The 18,711-nt window shown below is 37.8% G+C and overlaps 1 protein-coding gene across 1 annotated transcript in view; it reads left to right on the top strand.

The window, feature by feature from the left end:
- Nucleotides 1-18,711, top strand: part of LOC128685735 (endosome/lysosome-associated apoptosis and autophagy regulator family member 2-like) — a 179,942-nt gene that overhangs the window by 144,118 nt on the left and 17,113 nt on the right. Inside the window, exons 17-18 of the mRNA XM_070086008.1 lie at nucleotides 4,327-4,459; nucleotides 7,165-7,287. Coding sequence (XP_069942109.1) covers nucleotides 4,327-4,459; nucleotides 7,165-7,287 — 256 coding nt within the window. The remainder of the gene's footprint in view (nucleotides 1-4,326; nucleotides 4,460-7,164; nucleotides 7,288-18,711) is intronic.

Here is an 18,711-nt window from a genome sequence, read left to right as displayed (position 1 = left end):
AGAACATGTGAACAAGATAGAAGGCATTCAATGATGTGCTACAAAATGGCAATCAGTTTTAAAAGACATGAGTTATGGATAATGCCAAAGGCATTATCCATAACTGGATAAGGGCATGGATAATGTCAAAGGCATTATCTGTGCCCTTAGTGGCTTCTAAGGGAAAATGAAGAGACATAGTAAGTACATCTTGTATAAGGTAAGGGAAGCACAAGTGGCCATAGCTTTAAATTAAGAATGAAAAGGTACCGAAGGGATACTGAAAAATTAATGAACAAGAGCACTGAACATTGGAATGATTTACAAGAGGCAGTAGTAAGAACTACAGCCATGAAATGTTACAAAAAATATGGTCAATTTAATACAGTGCTAAAGATGGGACATCACAAACTCATCTGTAGCTCTGTTCCTGTACCTACAGTTAAATACAGTAATGACAAATAGGTAATTATTGTATATGAAAGTATTCAGAATTTTCCAATCTTAATTTTCACTGGTACTGAGTGACTCTTGTACTGTACTGTGCTGCAGATGCATTCCAGGCATATGGCAGCTTTACTAAGCACAGCCAGGCCATAAACATTTAATTCTGTATACAGTAGTAATGTAACAATCTTTAGTATGCTTTGTGAACTGTACTGATAGCACATGGCAGATCTAAGTCACATGAGTGGAATTATCAATAGAAATAAAACATCTTGTAATAGTGAATTTGCATAAAGCAAATCTACATTAGGCAAGGAAAAGCTGATGTTATCGTAGGATGTAACTGTAGTCATGCAATTTATAGGTATTTCTTATCATATGATGTGTAGCACTCTATAAATTTCATATGAAAAAGATAAATTCACATTTATAATGTCATTTCATAACTTATCACCCATCTCCTGCCAGGGCAGGGTTACCCAAAAAAGAAAATATTTATCAACATTCACTCAATCAGCATCTTTTCAAAAGTGTACTGACATCACAGACAGATTACCTTCTGTCTGTAGCATCCCTACCCCTCCAGAGAGCAGGCCCTGCCCTTCCTGCCTCCAGGACTAAAGTCTGGCTAAGATTTCCCTAAATTCTTTCATAAATATTACCTTGCTCACATATGTATTTGTATATTACTGTAGTGTATTAAAATATTGCTTGTGTATTTTGCTTACTTTTGCACTCACCATGTCATTGTCTTAATTGGCTGTGTGAAAGGTCAGAACAGTTGTAGGTCAACTTTCCATGAAACAGTTAAGCATATTATAAAAGAAAAAAATGTTACTGAACTGAACTGAAAACTATGTACAGGTTTATTTTCCATGACGTTACATACAATTACATTATATGTTGTTACTTAATATGTACATGGAAAGCCCATGGTTATGCAATGTAATTTGGGTAAGATATCTGTCATTTTCAGCAACCACCCAGGGAGGTACTACCATCCTACCGAGTGTAAAACAGAAGCTTGTATTTGTTTTACATGATGATAGGATTGCTGGTGTCTTTTTTTCTGTCTCGGAAACATGCAAGATTTTAGATACGTCTTGCTACTTCTACTTACACTCAGGTTACACTACACATGCAGGTACACATTTATGTATACACACTTATCTGAGTTTTTCTTTGATTTTATCTTAATAGTTCTTGTTCTTATTGTTTTTCTTTTCATATCCATGGGGAAGTAGAATAAGAATCTTCCCTCCGTAAGACATGCATGTTGTGAAAGTCAACTAAAATGCCAGGAGCAATGGGCTAGTAACCCCTTTTCCCATATAACTTACTAAAAGAAAGAGAAGAAAACCGTCAAAGTGGGATGTTTGAATGTGCATGGATGTTATGCGAATGATAAGAAAGAGATGATTGTGGATGTTATGAATGAAAAGAAGCTGGATGTCCCAGCTTTAAGTGAAACAAAGCTGAAGGGGGTAGAACTTCAGTGGGGAGAAATAAATGGGATTAGATCAGAGGTTTCTAATAGAGTTAGAGCTAAGGAAGGAGCAGCAATAATGTTGAAGGATAAGTTATAGCAGGAAAAGAGGGAATATAAATGTATAAATTCAAGGATTATGTGGAGTAAAATAAGGGTTGGATATAAAAAGTGGGTTATAGTAAGTGTTTATGCACCTGGGGAAGAGAGAAGTGTGGAGGAGAGAGAGAGATTTTGGGAAATGTTGAATGCATGCATGGGGAGTTCTGAACCAAGTGAGAGAGTACTTGTGGTTGGGGATCTTAATACTAAAGTGGATAAAAATGTTGTGGAAGGAGTAGTAGGTAAATTTAGGGGGAGAGGGGTAAATGAAAATGGGGAGCCTTTAATTGAACTATGTGTAGAAAGAGTTTTGGTAATAAGTAATACATATTTTATGAAAAAGAGGCTAAATAAGTATACACGTTATGATATTGCACATAATGAAAGTAGTTTGTTAAATTATGTATTGGTGGATAAAAGGTTGATGGGTAGGCTTCAGGATGTACATGTTTATAGAGTTTATATAGGAGGGTGGGTGCAGGAGGAAAGAGGAGTGATTGGTGGAATGATGATGTAAAAGGTGTGATAAGTAATAATAATAATAATAATTCTTTATTTACTACAAATATATGTACATAGTATTCAGGCCTAGTTGACATCAGTGACATATACTACTATACAGAAAGCTGCTTGTTATGCTGAGCATTTCATGCAAATTAGATCAGTTTTGTCCCAGGATGTGACCCACATCGGTCGACTAACACTCAGGTACCCATTTTAAACTGATGGGTGAAGAGGGACAGGGACAGCAGGTGGCTTATGGAAACATGTCCCTAATGTTTTCCAGCTGCACTGGAGAAGATTCGAACTCCGGACCTCAGTGTGTGAGCTGAGTGCGCTAGCGATCAAGCAATGGGACACCTAAGAAGAAGTTAGCTTATGAGGTAGAAGATGGTAGCTTATGAGAGGTTTTTACAAAGTAGAAGTGATATAAGAAGAGCAGAGTATATGGAGAATAAAATAAAGGTGAAGAGAGTGCAAAAGGAGAGCAAATGATAGAGTGGGAGAGGCATTGTCAAGAAATTTTGTTGAAAATAAGAAAAAATTTTGGAGTGAGATAAACAAGTTAAGAAAGCTTAGGGAATGAATGGATTTGTCAGTTAAAAACAGAGTAGGGGAGTTAGCAGATGGGGAGCTGGAGGTATTGGGTAGATGGCGAGAATATTTTGAGGAACTTATAAATGTTGATGAAGAAAGGGAGGCAGTAATTTCATGCACTGGCCATGGAGGTACAACATCTTTTAGGAGTGAAGAAGAGCAGGATGTGAGTGTGAGGCGAGGTGCGTGAGTCATTACTTAGAATGAAAGGGTTGGTAAAGCAGCTGGAACTGTAGGGATCATGACAGAAATGTTAAAAGCAGGTACAGATATAGTGTTGGAGTGGTTGGTATTTTTATTTAATAAATGTATGAAAGAGGGGAAGGTACCTAGGGATTGGCAGAGAGCATACATAGTTCCTTTATATAAAGGTTGGACAAGGTTGAAGAGTTCTTGATACAAAGAATTCTTCAACCTTGTCCAACTTTTGGACAAAGACCTACTTTGACTAGTGGATGGTACCACTGTGACCCCACCGCCTCCTGCTTCGCCTCACCTGACAACAGTGCGTATATAAGCCACTTCTACAGTCTTATGCTGTACTTTCTACAAGATTGATGGACTGAGTATATCGACTCCAGGCTAAGGGACTGATTACCTCAAACTCCCCCTCTCCTTACACCCTTCTGTGTGGCAAAACGTTTCTTCAATAAAGATTCCCATATGTTGCATAAGTGTCTCAATCTTCAACTTGTCGGTTTTAAACCATTTATCACATTTAGGAATAACGACTTCTCGTATTTACATCTTTCATCAGTACAGGTATTTGGTCCATTTTCAAAAAAATCCTATTGTTGGTTTCTTCATTCTTTTTGTTTTTTAGCCATATCTCTTTATTTCTCTAATCTTGTTAATACTGTTAATACATCCATAGAAAAATCCCCCAAAAGGAAAGAGATTAAGGTACAGGAAATCTCAACTCATTTTGAATGAAATTCCAAAACTAGTTTTCAATATATGTCATTCACCATGCCCCCCAAAAAAAGCATTTAAAAAATGCTAATTTTATCAGTTATTAAGAGAAGATACTGAGAAAAATTCTTCAAATGTGTGAAATTCATGAATTAATAGGGAATCCTGTATTATTATTACAGTACTGAGCCTACAAATAATTATAAATTTTTCTTTTTCTTTCATTGCTACTAGAGCTGTTCAAAAATTCAACAGACGCTTTAATTACTGTAGTATTACATGTTTTTTAATGTCTGATCTAGTGTGGTCCATGGTGAGTGTGAAGGAGGTAAACAGAAAGTGCACTACATTGCTCCCAAGAACTGTCGTGCCCCAGATGCTATTCCTGGTGGTCACTCTGTTCCCTGTAGCACCAGACTTCCATTCCTTGTTGAGGTAAGAAAATATTGTTATAGTAGCATCTCTTATTCATTTTTTAAAATCTGAATAATTTCTAAAATTTGGAATTTTATGATTGATTCCTAAACTATATAAATTTAATTCTGGTATACTCTTTAATTTAGAATTTTCTGAATAAGAGAGGTGGTAAATTTAAAATTTACTGCTTTAGAGTAAAGATTTTTTAAATTCAGTTCTTAAAATTCCTAATTCATAACATTTTCCTCTGAAAAAATATAGTGTCATACGCTCAGTGGCATCTTTATTAGGTACACTTGTGTACTCACTTGTTAATTCAAATTAAGATTAAGATGTTTATTTTGACAAATTACATGGTTGTACAGAGGAATATAATAGTTGGGTGTACATGCCAAAAGCCCCTTTGTATGCAGAGCATTTCGGGCAAACTTAAAGATTAACTTATGATTCGTAAGGTAATAATACATAGTTCATATGGTCATTAGATGAGTTACAGTGAGTACAGGAGAACTCAATATTCTATCAGGTAATGCTATATGGTTTTGATAAGTCTAGTAGAGACTTATTACACTATTGAATTAGTTAATAAAGTTTAAAGTATTACAATATAAGAGTTTGAAACAATTTACAATATGATGTATTACAGTTTAGTACTATTTAAAACAATGAAATTTGGTATTACAATGGAACAATTTACATTATGATGTTTTGTGTTACAATCTAGTACTGTTTAAAACAATGAAAAAACAGACATCCTAATTTCGAAGTAGTAAGTGGTTGGGCATTCATCAACACAATATGAGTAGCTTTTGAGAAACTGGTAATGATTAGGTACGGTTTATCTGGTTAATTTTGGGTGATGAGGTGATTTCTTATTAGGGCCTTAAACTGATTTGCAGACAGGGCTCCTTTAGTGTGTTCTGGCAATGAATTCCAAATCTTTGGGCCTTTTATGTGCATAGCATTTTTTCATAGGGAGAGATGAACACAAGGGATATCGAAGAGTGATCTGTGTCTCATATCATGGTTGTGTGTTCTGGTATAGTTATTAAGGAAGAATTTGAGAGGAGGGTTTACATTAGAGTATAGAGTTCTCTATATGTAGTAGGCACAGTAATAAGTGTGATATTTTCTATATTTAGCAAGTTAAGACTCTTGAAAAGAGGTGGTGTGTGTTGTCTAATGCAGGAGTTTGTAATTAATCGCACTGCAGCCTTTTGCTGGGTTATTAAAGACATAATCAGCCAATCACGTGGCAACACCTCAATGCCGAAAAGCATGCAGACATGGTCAAAATGTTCAGTTATTGTTCAGACCTGCCTGGCTGCATGACCCTTAAGAGTTTGGTGCTTCATTATGATTATAATAATAATAATGTTCAGACCAAACATCAGAATGGGGAAGAAATGCGATCTAAGTGATTTTGACCATGGAATTATTGTTGGCGCCAGGCAGGGTAGTTGAAACTGGTGATCTGGAATTTTCATGCACATCAGTCTAAAGTTTACAGAGTGGTGTGAAAAACACCAAACATCCAGTGAATGGCAGTTCTGTGAGTGGTATGCAAAAGAGCATCTCAGAACACACAACACATCTACCCTTGAAGTGGATAGGAGAGCAATAGAAGACCACACTGGGTACCACTTCTCTCACCTAAGAACAGGAAACTGAGGTAACAGTGGGCACAGGCTCTCCAAAACTGGACAGGTGAAAATTGGAAAAACGTCGCTTAATCTGACGAATTGTGATTTCTGTTGCAACATGCAAATGGTAGGGTTAGAATTTGGTATAAACCTTTGTGATGTGGTGAAATGGGAGGTGTACAGCCAACAAATCTGCAGCAACTACACAATGCTATCATGTCAACATATATATCAGAATCACTATGGAATGTTTCCAGCACCTTGTTGAATCCATACTACAGTACAAAGAATTCAGTTGTTCTGTGGGCAAAGAGGGGTCCTACCCAGTACTGGAAAGGTATACCTAATACAGTGGCCACTGAGAGCATATCTATTATGTATTCAGATTCTCTCAAGGGATGTTCCTTGATGCTGTTGAAGGACTTGTGATCCAATAAATTGGAACTAATCTTCCCTTTCCTTGATTGAAAATGATTGCCTCCCATTTCCCTGAGCTTCCTCCTGATTATTTTTTTTTTTAAATTTGGACACCAGTTCACTTACTTCCCAACAAAGATATTACTGTATAGAAATTGTGCTCTGAACATTTTATTGAGAGTGATTATAGTAATAGAATTTAAATAATGGTAATGGAAAGAGGAGGAAATTGTGTGTGAAATTACATTGAATGTCAGTGCTTGAGAGGAATGATTATGACTAGACCAAATATTTTATGAGAGAAGCAAAAGAACAGTTTCTTTCTCATCCTCCTTCCCTCTCTTCCTCCACAACTTTCTTTAGCAATATCCTTCACTCATTACTCGCAGTCTAAAAAATTTTTTATGAATCTCTTTTGGACTCTTTTTCAGTGTTTTAGTTTGTATTGATGTTCCTTCATTCTGGTCCCATGTCTTTCAAACAGTTTGCTCCACCTTGTCTGTACCTCTCAGTACAGTACCTGCCTCTTGTATGTTGTGAGCATCTTCCCTCTAACCTGTGGCAAGTAAATAAAGAATTTTTGAAAGTTTTTTGTAATTAGAAAAAATAATCAATGTTTCTACTTAAATTCTTTAAAATCTGTTGATCTTCGTAATTTTGCAGGTAATTGTTTTGAGCACAGTAAGCATGGCCTTAATGCTCTGTTTACTCCTTTTCTGTCTCTGGAAGAAGAACCAGCGCCTTGAATACAAGTACATGAAGTTGGTAGCCAGTGCTTCTTCAAAGGTAGTTCTTTAACTTTGGTGAAAAAAGATGACTACAGTATTTTTTTGGGGGTACCCTGGGAACCTACTTGAAATTCATAGGCCTCAGGGGCATTAAACAGGAATGCATTTTTTCATAATTCAAAGCCATATTTTTGTGATGGAACCCCTCATGCTTCTCCATGTTGTGATCCTTCCCTATGAGCAGCAAGTGACTTTTTTTTTTTGTAGTAAGGATCTACATTAAGGTCCTGGCATAGTCCTCATACAAAGAAATGCAAAGTCAGTGCTCAGCAGGCATTAGACATTCTTAAGGTGCTCCCCCACTTGTGAATATGGCTTTGCATGGGTGTAGTCAATATTTTCCCTGTTGAGAGCTTGTGTTGAATCTAGTGAGCTTCCCCTCAATCTGCTGTAAGGAGCTAGGCCTATGCTACCTGTTTCAGGTTAGGCATTCACCTGGCAACCCAGCTGATGCTGAGGTGTTCACATAGGAGGAAGGGGGGTTATGAGCTCTTTGCTCACTGTGCAAGGCTTCCTGTGACATTTGGTGTTTGAATGCAGGTGTCTGGTGAGAGAGGCTGACTTCACTCCCTACCCTTCTTGGGCAATACCAGTGGCTGTTCCAAGGGGGAGGCTGAGGCCCACACAATTTCCACTAGCCTTTTTCCCTCAAAATCCCAAATAATAATAATAATAATAACTAATAATAATTGAGAGCAATGGGTGGTGTGAGTAAGATGCAGGGAATTTAGAGAGTAGAAATAAAAAGGCAATGTGAGGTCACCTCATTGGTTAAACTGCATAAATCTCCTTTATTTTTGCCTCCATGTTAGATTGATAAACCCTTTGGTAGGCAAAACATATCTCAAATAAAGATACCTAGATATTGCACATGTTTTATACATCAACTTGTTAGTGTTTTATACCTTTGATTCATTATAGCTTTGTATGTTTGTTAGTTTTATCATTGTTTTTCTTATGTGTTGTATTAATTTTTATTGCCCAGAGAGCTGAATGATCTTCTTGTGTACCTGTACATATTTATGTGTACCTGTACTGTATTTATGTGTACCTGTAACTGAATAAACATACTAGCTGCTCTCTGGCTTGAAGAACCCTTGCTCAGAAATTAATTTTTATTTCATAACCACTTATTATAAGAATTTTTTTCAAATATTTTAAATTTTTAATTTCTTTTAAAACATACATTGAAGTTATAATGGACGAGTTTGCAGTTAGTTTGATTAATGTTTATATACAATTAAAATATGATTGAATGCAGTTATAATTGTATGTTTAAAAGATAGCCACTTACTGTGTGAAATAATTGAGGCATTGTGTAATGATACATTATGAGTAATTGATTCAGTCATTTATTTATTTATTTATTTATTTATTTATTTGATGTCTTTGCAAATAGTACATTGAGATTTTATATTTACAATAGTGGGTTGCAATGCAAAGAGAGCCTCTATTATGCCTAGGCATTATGGGCCAACTTAACATTATTGGCTTACAGACTACTTAACACTAAGGATTATATCATAGTTGTACAGTAGGACAGTAATTATTTCATATTTGAACAGTAGATTATTAATTATAAGTGAATTAAATTTGTATAAGACAAAGGATATATTCATATAGTCTAAAATGCTTTTTGTGAAAACAATGGTTCAGTTATATTCCTGTCAACATTGGGTAAAAGGTTCAGAGTGATTGTTGAAGTTATGATGTGGGAGTACATAGGTGAGTATGTGTGTACTGAGTATTTAGCGTTTAGTCTAGGGTGATTAAGCGGCTTTTGAGAAGAGTCTTAAACTGATTTTCAGACTGGGTTACTTTAATATCTTCTGGTAATGAATTCCATATTTTAGGGCCCTTTATGTGCATAGAGTTTTTACACAGTGTGATATGGACACGAGGTATATCAAAAAGAGATCTGTGTCTTGTGTTGTGGTCATGTGTCCTGTTTAAGTTGGTGAGGAAAAGTTTGAGTGGAGGGTTTATATTTGCATGTATTGTTCTGTGTATGTAGTGGGCACATGAATAAGTATGGATGTTCTTAATGGTGAGCAGATTCAGACTTATGAAAATTGGTGGAGTATGCTGGCGGGAGTGGGAATTCGTTATCATTCTTACTGCTGCCTTTTGCTGGGTTATGAGGGGTTTTAGGTGATTGGATGTTGTTGATCCCCATGCACAAATTCCATATGTAAGATAAGGGTATATGAGTGTATGGTACAGTGTCAGGAGAGCTGATTGTGGAACATAGTACCTTATCTTTGATAGTATGCCTACAGTCTTGGAGATTTTCTTGGTGATTTGTTGTATGTGTGTCTGGAACTTAAGGCTACTGTCAAGGTGGATACCTAGGAATTTTCCCTCTGTGAGTCTTGTGACTGGTGATCCATTTAGTGTTATGTTAATCGGATCATTTGCAGCTTTGTTTCCAAACTGAATGAAATAGGTTTTATCAGTATTCATGGTAAGTTTATTAGTCATCATCCAGGCAGATATTTTCTGCAATTCGGCACTGACTGTGTTTGCTAGTATGACTGTGTTTGAGTGGGAAAAGACATATGTAGTGTCATCTGCAAATAATATGGGTTTGAGTAGCTGTGATGCATTCGGTAGATCATTGATGTAGATGAGAAAGAGGAGTGGTCCGAGGACGCTTCCTTGTGGGACTCCTGCTGTGATTGGTTGGGTAGAAGAGTTTGCATCATTTGCATACACATATTGAGTTCGGTTACTAAGGTGTGATTTTAGGCAGTTAAGGAAGTGGCCTCGGATACCATAGTGCGTTAATTTGGAGTACAGCAGTTCATGGTCGACTGTATCGAAAGCTTTATGTAAATCAATGAAAATGCCCAGCAGGACTTCTTTCTTTTCGAGTGCGGTAAATATTAGTTCTAGCATGTGTATGATAGCATCATTCATGCTTTTATTATTCCTGAATCCAAACTGACAAGGGTTTAATATGTTGTGTGAGACGAGGTGGGAATAGATCCGTCTATGAATTAATCTTTCAAAGATTTTAGAGAGCAGTGGTAAGTTAGATATTGGTCTATAGTTATTCAAGTCAGCTTGGTCACCTCCTTTGTGGATCAGAGTGACCCTCGCTGTTTTGAGGATTGTTGGGAAGGTAGCTGATTCAATGGATTTGTTAAAGAGTGTTGCAATAATAGGTGACAATACTTGAAAAGCTTTTTTGTACATAAAAGCAGGCAAGCTGTTTATGTCTCCTGCCTTGTTTTTAAGGGTGCTTATGATGAACGTAACTTCTATGGGGTTGGTTGGAGCTAGGAATAGCGTATTTGGGTAGGTACCTATGAGGTAGTCTGATGGATGGGTGTTTAATCTTGGTATTTTGTTCGCTAGATTTTTACCTATGGTGGAGAAGAAAACGTCGAGTCTGTTTGCTGTTTCAGTAGGTGTGAGTAGGGGTTCATCTGATTTTGTTAGTTTGATTGTTTTGTTTTTGGATAACTTTTTATTTCCAAGAATTTCAGACAGAGTTTTCCAGGTTTTTTCCATATCACCTTTGATGTTATGTAATCTATTTTCATAATACAATTTTTTAGATCTTCTTATCAGGCTGGTAAGTGCTGATGAGTAACATTTAGACTGTTCTCTAGTTATTTGACCCATTCTATACTGTTTTTCATATTTGTGCTTTGTGTTAATGGATTTGAGGATGCTTGGTGTTAGCCAGGGATTATTAAGTCTCTTTGCTGTGATCTGTTTAGTTTTTTTGGGGCAGTGTTTGTTATAGAGGCTTTGGGCTTTTTTTTATAAAATTATTTATACATTCATTCATATCTGTATATGTTTCGAGCTCATTTTGCCAATCGATGTTATTCATAGCTGCTATAAAGTTGTTAACTGTTGTCTCGTTATGTAGTCTGAAGGTTACTTTAGTGATGTCTTGTGGCAGTTTGCCCAGATTAGTTATGAGAAAGGTTGGGTAGTGGTCTGAAGTGTTGTCTGTGATTATGCCTGATGTGGTGTCTGTGATTATGCCTGATATGTTAGGGGATATGGTGTTTGTCCAGATGTAGTCTATTAAGGAGATGCTTGTCTCGGTGATTCTTGTAGGTTTAGATATTGTTGGTAGCAACAGGCAGTTACTCATTGTGTTTGTGAATTTAGTTACTTGTGGGTCCTGGTCGTGTAGTATGTTTATGTTGAAATCTCCTGTTAGTAGTAGGTGGTCTTTATACATGTGTGCATCAGTAATCATGTTTCCTAGTTTTTCACTAAAGTGGTAAATGTTTGACTGTGGTACTCTGTATATGTTTATAACTGTGAGGGGTTTTTGCAGGTCTTTTGATTTAAATTTGGCTATGATATATTTTCCATGTTCATCCCTTGTGCAAGATTTATTGATGCATTTGAGTTGATTTGAGTAGTTTATGGCTGTTCCTCCCCCTTGCTGGTCTGTTCTACAGTTGTGTATGGCCATGTAGCCAGGAATGGTATAGACATCTGTAATATCAGGCTTAAGCCAGGTTTCTGTGAGTGTGATGATTGATATTTTGGAATGAAGGGAATTGAATAATGCTGTGAGGTCATCATAATGTTTGCTCAAGGATCTGATATTGTAGTTAAAGATGGTTATGTTATTGTTTGCACTGAGTAATGTCTTTGCTTAGTCTGCTGTATAGTAATTACAGTTACTGTTTGATTTGTGTATTTCATTTAGTAAAAAGTTTACATCAGGATCTATGTCTGTAATCATAGGATAAGAGTAGTTTTATAAACTAGATTTTCCAAGTAGAATAATATAAGAGTTATATTGAATCTACAACTAGACTTGTGAATAAGACTGTAATTATTCTAAAACTTGTAAAAATTTAAAAGAAAAAGGGATTATTACAGTACAGATAATTCAGTTATACAATTAAGCATCTAATAGCACCTTAATTATTTTAACAAATGTAAGTTTATGAACTATGGTAGATATTTACAGCTAGAATAAAGGAGCTAGTGAATATAATAATAAATGAATGTACAGTATTAAAAACAAAATCAGTAGCACCTGAGGTAGTCAATAGCACCTAGACTTATGAATAAGACTAATTATTCTAAAACGTAAAAATTTGAAAGAAAAAGGGACCATTACAGAACAGATAATTCAGTTATACACTTAACCCTTTGAGGGTCGACAGGCCCTCTCCGAAACTCGTTCTCAGGGTCGGCCAAATTTCAAAAAAAAAAAAATTATTTTTTCTTATGAAAAAATAGAGTATTTTTTTCTAAACATTATAGGCTAAACAAAAAAATTTTAACGTCAATACTTACCGAGATATGGAGGTGTGAAATTTGCCAAAATTGAACAACATATGGTAACATCGCCGACTGCCGTCACCCGGTATTTTTCTATTTACTTTTTTATGTACTATTTTCAATTATTTTTCAATTTTTCTTTTTCTGAGTAACTTTTATGGCCTCTGAGGCCAACATGATCAGTATTTTGTAAGTTATTTCTTTTTCAATACTACACAATAAGGGCGTAAACACTGTTGTCATTATTTTGTTTACAGAAAATATTTACACAAACAAACAATATGAAATGTTGTTTATTACTATTTTTCTATATTTTATATACACATATACAGTCACAGGACATGTTTCTAGAAGTTCTGCAGCCTGTGGAAGTCTTTGAAACATGGTGTCATGCACAGTGGAGTTTTGCACTCCTCACACATAAAACGAGTGTCTCTGCGTTGTTGTGGGCGTTTTTTTGTATGTGAACAGACGTAACACCTCTTCTGAGCCTTTTTCTTCAAAGCAGTAGCAGGCAGTTTTACCAGGAAGTGATCACCATGCTTCAGACGAGCAGGTAGTTGTTGATAATTTGGTGGGCGGTCAATTGCAGGTGCATTTCCTTGGTACTTGAATACTATTTGTCTGATGACAGACAAACAGAATTCGCCGTACTGTGGTTTGTTTCTGGTGCTCATCTTATACATATTATAAGCATTGAGCATGGAAATGTCCAGAAGATGGAAAAACAGTTTGATGTACCACTTATAACTCTTGCGAACACAATCAGCAAACCCAATCTGCATGTCACATTTGTCCACTGAACGCATGTTGAAGGTGTAATCAATCACAGCTGCAGGTTTTAGAATGGGTTCATTTCTCTCTCTATGCTGCCTGCCACTGTCTGCCATTTCATTAGGGTGAATTGATGACAACAGTGTGACATCTCGTTTGTCATGCCACCGAAATGCCATGATGTCATTGGCAGCAAACGCCTGCACCTCACCTCTGCGAGTGCCAGCGTCAAACCTGGGCATATGTTTTCGATTTGCACGCACTGTGCCACACACATCTGTCATGTTCACTCGCAAAAAATCACTGAGTGAGGGGCTTGTGTACCAGTTATCTGTATATAATATATGCCCCTTACCAAGGTATGGTTCTATCATTGTTCGAACCACATCACCTGAGATGCCCAATAACTTCCTGGTATTTTGCAATGTATAACTTCCAGTGTACACAATAATATCCAATACCAGACCACTGTAACAATCACAAAGCACAAACAACTTTATACCAAAGCGTTTCCTCTTGCTTGGTATGTACTGCTTGAAAGAGAGTCTTCCTTTGAACAGAATCAAAGACTCGTCAATTACAAGCTTCCTGAAGGGATAAAAATGAGTACTGAATTTCTGTTTCAGATACACAAACACATTCCTAATCTTATATAACCTGTCAGTTCTGTCAGGCCTGGTTTTATCTGAGAAGTGAAGCATACGTAACATTAGCACAAATCGATTCACTGGCATTATATCACTGAAACCTGGTGTTGCAATCAGGGGGTCTGTTGACCAGTATGATTTCACTTTGTGCTTATACACATGTGGCATAAGCATTATTGTGGCAAAGAAAAGATACATCTCAGCCACAGTTGCCTCCTTCCATTGGTGTAGACGTGATTTTGGTGAAAGTATTGTGTTTGCCATGGTGTACTCGTAGTATGTGTTGCTTTCCATGACAATACTTTTCATCAGTGGTTCGTCAAAGAATAACTCGAAACATTCCAGTTCAGTGGCATTGTTCCCAAGTGCACAAGATGGCCGTATTCCACTTTGACTGCCATCAAACTGGTGGGGATTTGGAACAAAATTGACAGCTTCCTGCCAATCCCAGGTGCGGTCTGCTGGTGGGTACTGGACAATGACAGGTGGTTGTGGTTGTGGAGGTTGTGGTTGTGGAGGTTGTGGTTGTGGAGGCTGGTGTGGTGGGGGAGTGGGGGATGGTGGCCTTTGTTCTAGATCAGCTGAGGCAGCGGCGTGGGTGGCAGCGTGGGTGGCAGCATGGCCCACTGCTGGTGCCTCACCGCCGGCACCACTACCACCACGCACATTTTCCATCCCAATTGCAACAGTATCTTCGTCATTTTCGCTGTCTGTTCCTGTTGTACAGCCACGGGATGTACTCCGAGATACACTCCTTCCCCTTGGTATAACATATGGCACACTTCCAGAGCGCATATATCGTCGTATATACTGACGCTTCACTGGGGAATATTGCACTTCACTATCACTACTGGAACTAGTTTGAAGAGCTTGTAGTTCATATTCACTATCACTATCATCACCCATGCTCTCATCTGAGTCTGGGATTTGGGAAAATAGAAGTTTCCTCTTGGGTTCTGGAACAACTGAACGTGAACACGAGGGCCCAGCACCAGAGGTGGAAGGCTGAGGGTCGTCTGGGTTTTCTTCACTATTACCGATATTATGGTCATTAGTTTCGGTCAAAACCTCACTAAAACCACGAAACTCATCTTCACTGGCACTTCCATCACTATTAGAACTGTCACTGGGGAACAAAAGTGTCCCAATTCGCCGAGGAGTGAGGAGCTTCTTACCGCGAGGCATGGTGGACATTGTTTACTAAGAGGGCATTCCCACAATGCACCACTGGGTCCCAGATTTTTTTTCTACCGCGCACACTGACCATGCAGACCCATTCTCTCACACCTAGGCCTACCAGCATTTTCGCGCGAGATTTGAGGCCGCTAGAATTTATGCGTACTAGTACGTCAAAAACCCCTACGCGTAAGACGTACTAGTACGACGAAAACCCTCAAAGGGTTAAGCATCTAATAGCACCTTAATTATTTCAACAAATGTGAGTTTATGAACTACGGTAGATATTTACAGCTAGAATAAAGGAGCTAGTGAATATAATAATAAAAGAATGTATTAAAAACAAGAATGTATTAAAACAAAATCAGTAGCACCTGAGGTAGTCAATAGCACCTGAGGTAGTCAGTAGCACCTGAGGTAGTCAGTAGCACCTGAGGTAGTCAATAGCACCTGAGGTAGTCAGTAGCACCTGAGGTAGTCAATAGCACCTGAGGTAGTCATTAGCACCTGAGGTAGTCAATAGCACCTGAGGTAGTCAATAGCACCTGAGGTAGTCAATAGCACCTGGAGTATTTTAATAAATGTGACTATATGGACAAGAGGGAAAAAAAATATTAAATCTCCTGAAAGTTTCTCTTTAATTGTTGTTAGAACTAGGAGTATAGCGATTACTGAACAAAGGGCAGTACAATGTATTGGTATATAGAGAATTATTTCAGTAGAAATGTAAAAAGGGACTAAATTAAGTAGTGGTAAAAACAACCTTGAAATAGATTGACATTATGTTATGAAATTAATCTGAGAGTAGGATTTGCCTTATAACATAAAGTTTGAGCAATTAATATCATTAAAGAAATATTATTTGAGGTAGTTGATACTAGCTAGTGGAAGATGGTACAAGGAATTGCACTGTAGTGTAGTAGGAACATACACTAGTTTGTTATTTGTAGTTTAGGAGCAAAGGGAAATTTAGGTAAGATTATAGAAGAATTATAACAGTGCTTAAGTAGGAATAAATGGTAATACAGATATTATTAAAGAGTAAGTATCTTATTAACAAGTAATAAATTGTGAACAGGAAATATGGGAAGATAACACAAATTGGGTCACACAAGGAACTGTAGGACACATGGGATAATGAGGTAGTAAATACTATCTAGGAGGTGATAGTACAGGGATTAGTTCAATAATGGCATAATAACATACACTATTGGTGGAATGATGATGTGAAGAGAGGTGGAATGATGATGTGAAGAGAGATGGAATGATGATGTGAAGAGAGTAGTAAGGGAGAAAAAGTTAGCATATGAGAAGTTTTTACAAAGTAGAAGTGATGCAAGGAGGGAAGAGTATATGGAGAAAAAGAGAGAGGTTAAGAGAGTGGTGAAGCAATGTAAAAAGAGAGCAAATGAGAGAGTGGGTGAGATGTTATCAACAAATTTTGTTGAAAATAAGAAAAAGTTTTGGAGTGAGATTAACAAGTTAAGAAAGCCTAGAGAACAAATGGATTTGTCAGTTAAAAATAGGAGAGGAGAGTTATTAAATGGAGAGTTAGAGGTATTGGGAAGATGGAGGGAATATTTTGAGGAATTGTTAAATGTTGATGAAGATAGGGAAGCTGTGATTTCGTGTATAGGGCAAGGAGGAACAACATCTTGTAGGAGTGAGAAAGAGCCAGTTGTGAGTGTGGGGGAAGTTCGTGAGGCAGTAGGTAAAATGAAAGGGGGTAAGGCAGCCGGGATTGATGGGATAAAGATAGAAATGTTAAAAGCAGGTGGGGATATAGTTTTGGAGTGGTTGGTGCAATTATTTAATAAATGTATGGAAGAGGGTAAGGTACCTAGGGATTGGCAGAGAGCATGCATAGTTCCTTTGTATAAAGGCAAAGGGGATAAAAGAGAGTGCAAAAATTATAGGGGGATAAGTCTGTTGAGTATACCTGGCAAAGTGTATGGTAGAGTTATTATTGAAAGAATTAAGAGTAAGACAGAGAATAGGATAGCAGATGAACAAGGAGGCTTTAGGAAAGGTAGGGGGTGTGTGGACCAGGTGTTTACAGTGAAACATATAAGTGAACAGTATTTAGATAAGGCTAAAGAGGTCTTTGTGGCATTTATGGATTTGGAAAAGGCGTATGACAGGGTGGATAGGGGGGCAATGTGGCAGATGTTGCAGGTGTATGGTGTAGGAGGTAGGTTACTGAAAGCAGTGAAGAAGGTGGAGGAGGTGAATGTATTCAGATATTTGGGAGTGGATGTGTCAGCGGATGGGTCTATGAAAGATGAGGTGAATCATAGAATTGATGAGGGGAAAAGGGGTCTGTGGAGACAAAGAACTTTGTCCTTGGAGGCAAAGAGGGGAATGTATGAGAGTATAGTTTTACCAACGCTCTTATATGGGTGTGAAGCATGGGTGATGAATGTTGCAGCGAGGAGAAGGCTGGAGGCAGTGGAGATGTCATGTCTGAGAGCAATGTGTGGTGTGAATATAATGCAGAGAATTCGTAGTTTGGAAGTTAGGAGGAGGTGCTCGATTACCAAAACTGTTGTCCAGAGGGCTGAGGAATGGTTGTTGAGGTGGTTCGGACATGTGGAGAGAATGGAGCGAAACAGAATAACTTCAAGAGTGTATCAGTCTGTAGTGGAAGGAAGGCAGGGTAGGGGTCAGCCTAGGAAAGGTTGGAGGGAGGGGGTAAAGGAGGTTTTGTGTGCGAGGGGCTTGGACTTCCAGCAGGCATGCGTGAGCGTGTTTGGTAGGAGTGAATGGAGACAAATGGTTTTTAATACTTGACGTGCTGTTGGAGTGTGAGCAAAGTAACATTTATGAAGGGGTTCAGGGAAACCGGCAGGCCGGACTTGAGTCCTGGAGATGGGAAGTACAGTGCCTGCACTCTGAAGGAGGGGTGTTAATGTTGCAGTTTAAAAACTGTAGTGTAAAGCACCCTTCTGGCAAGACAGTGATGGAGTGAATGATGGTGAAAGTTTTTCTTTTTTGGGGCCACCCTGCCTTGGTGGGAATCGGCCAGTGTGATAATAAAAATAAATAACATACACTAACATAGTACAATGGTTTGGTCACTAATATCAGTCAGACTCTGTAATGTTTGCATCATGAAGAAAGTTCGCTAGTTCATTTTCATTTGTAATATAGTAATATAATCAGGTGGTTGAGATTAAAATATCAGGTAGTAAGAATAGGCTAGATGTTGAAAAGTGATTTACATGAGTATGTAATGTGTGGTGTAAATATTATGCAGAAAATTTGGAGTGTGGAAATTAGGAGAAGATGTGAAGTCATAAAAGTATTAGTCAGAGGGCTGAAGAGGGGTTGTTGAGGTGGTTTGGTCATTTAGAGAGAATGGATCAAAGTAGAATGACATGGAGAGCATTTAAATCTGTAAGGGAAGGAAGCGGGGTAGGGGTTGTCCTCGAAAAGGTTGGAAGGAAGGGGTAAGGGAGGTTTTTTGGGCGAGGGGCTTGGACTTCCAGCAGGCGTGCATGAGCGTGTTTGATAGGAATGAATGGAGACGAATGGTATTTGGGACCTGACGATCTGTT

This window comes from Cherax quadricarinatus, chromosome 1 (genome assembly GCF_038502225.1).
Source record: "Cherax quadricarinatus isolate ZL_2023a chromosome 1, ASM3850222v1, whole genome shotgun sequence".
NCBI lineage: Eukaryota > Metazoa > Arthropoda > Malacostraca > Decapoda > Parastacidae > Cherax > Cherax quadricarinatus.
Note: the sequence above shows the minus strand (reverse complement) of the source record. Positions and strands in the feature narration are given on the sequence as shown.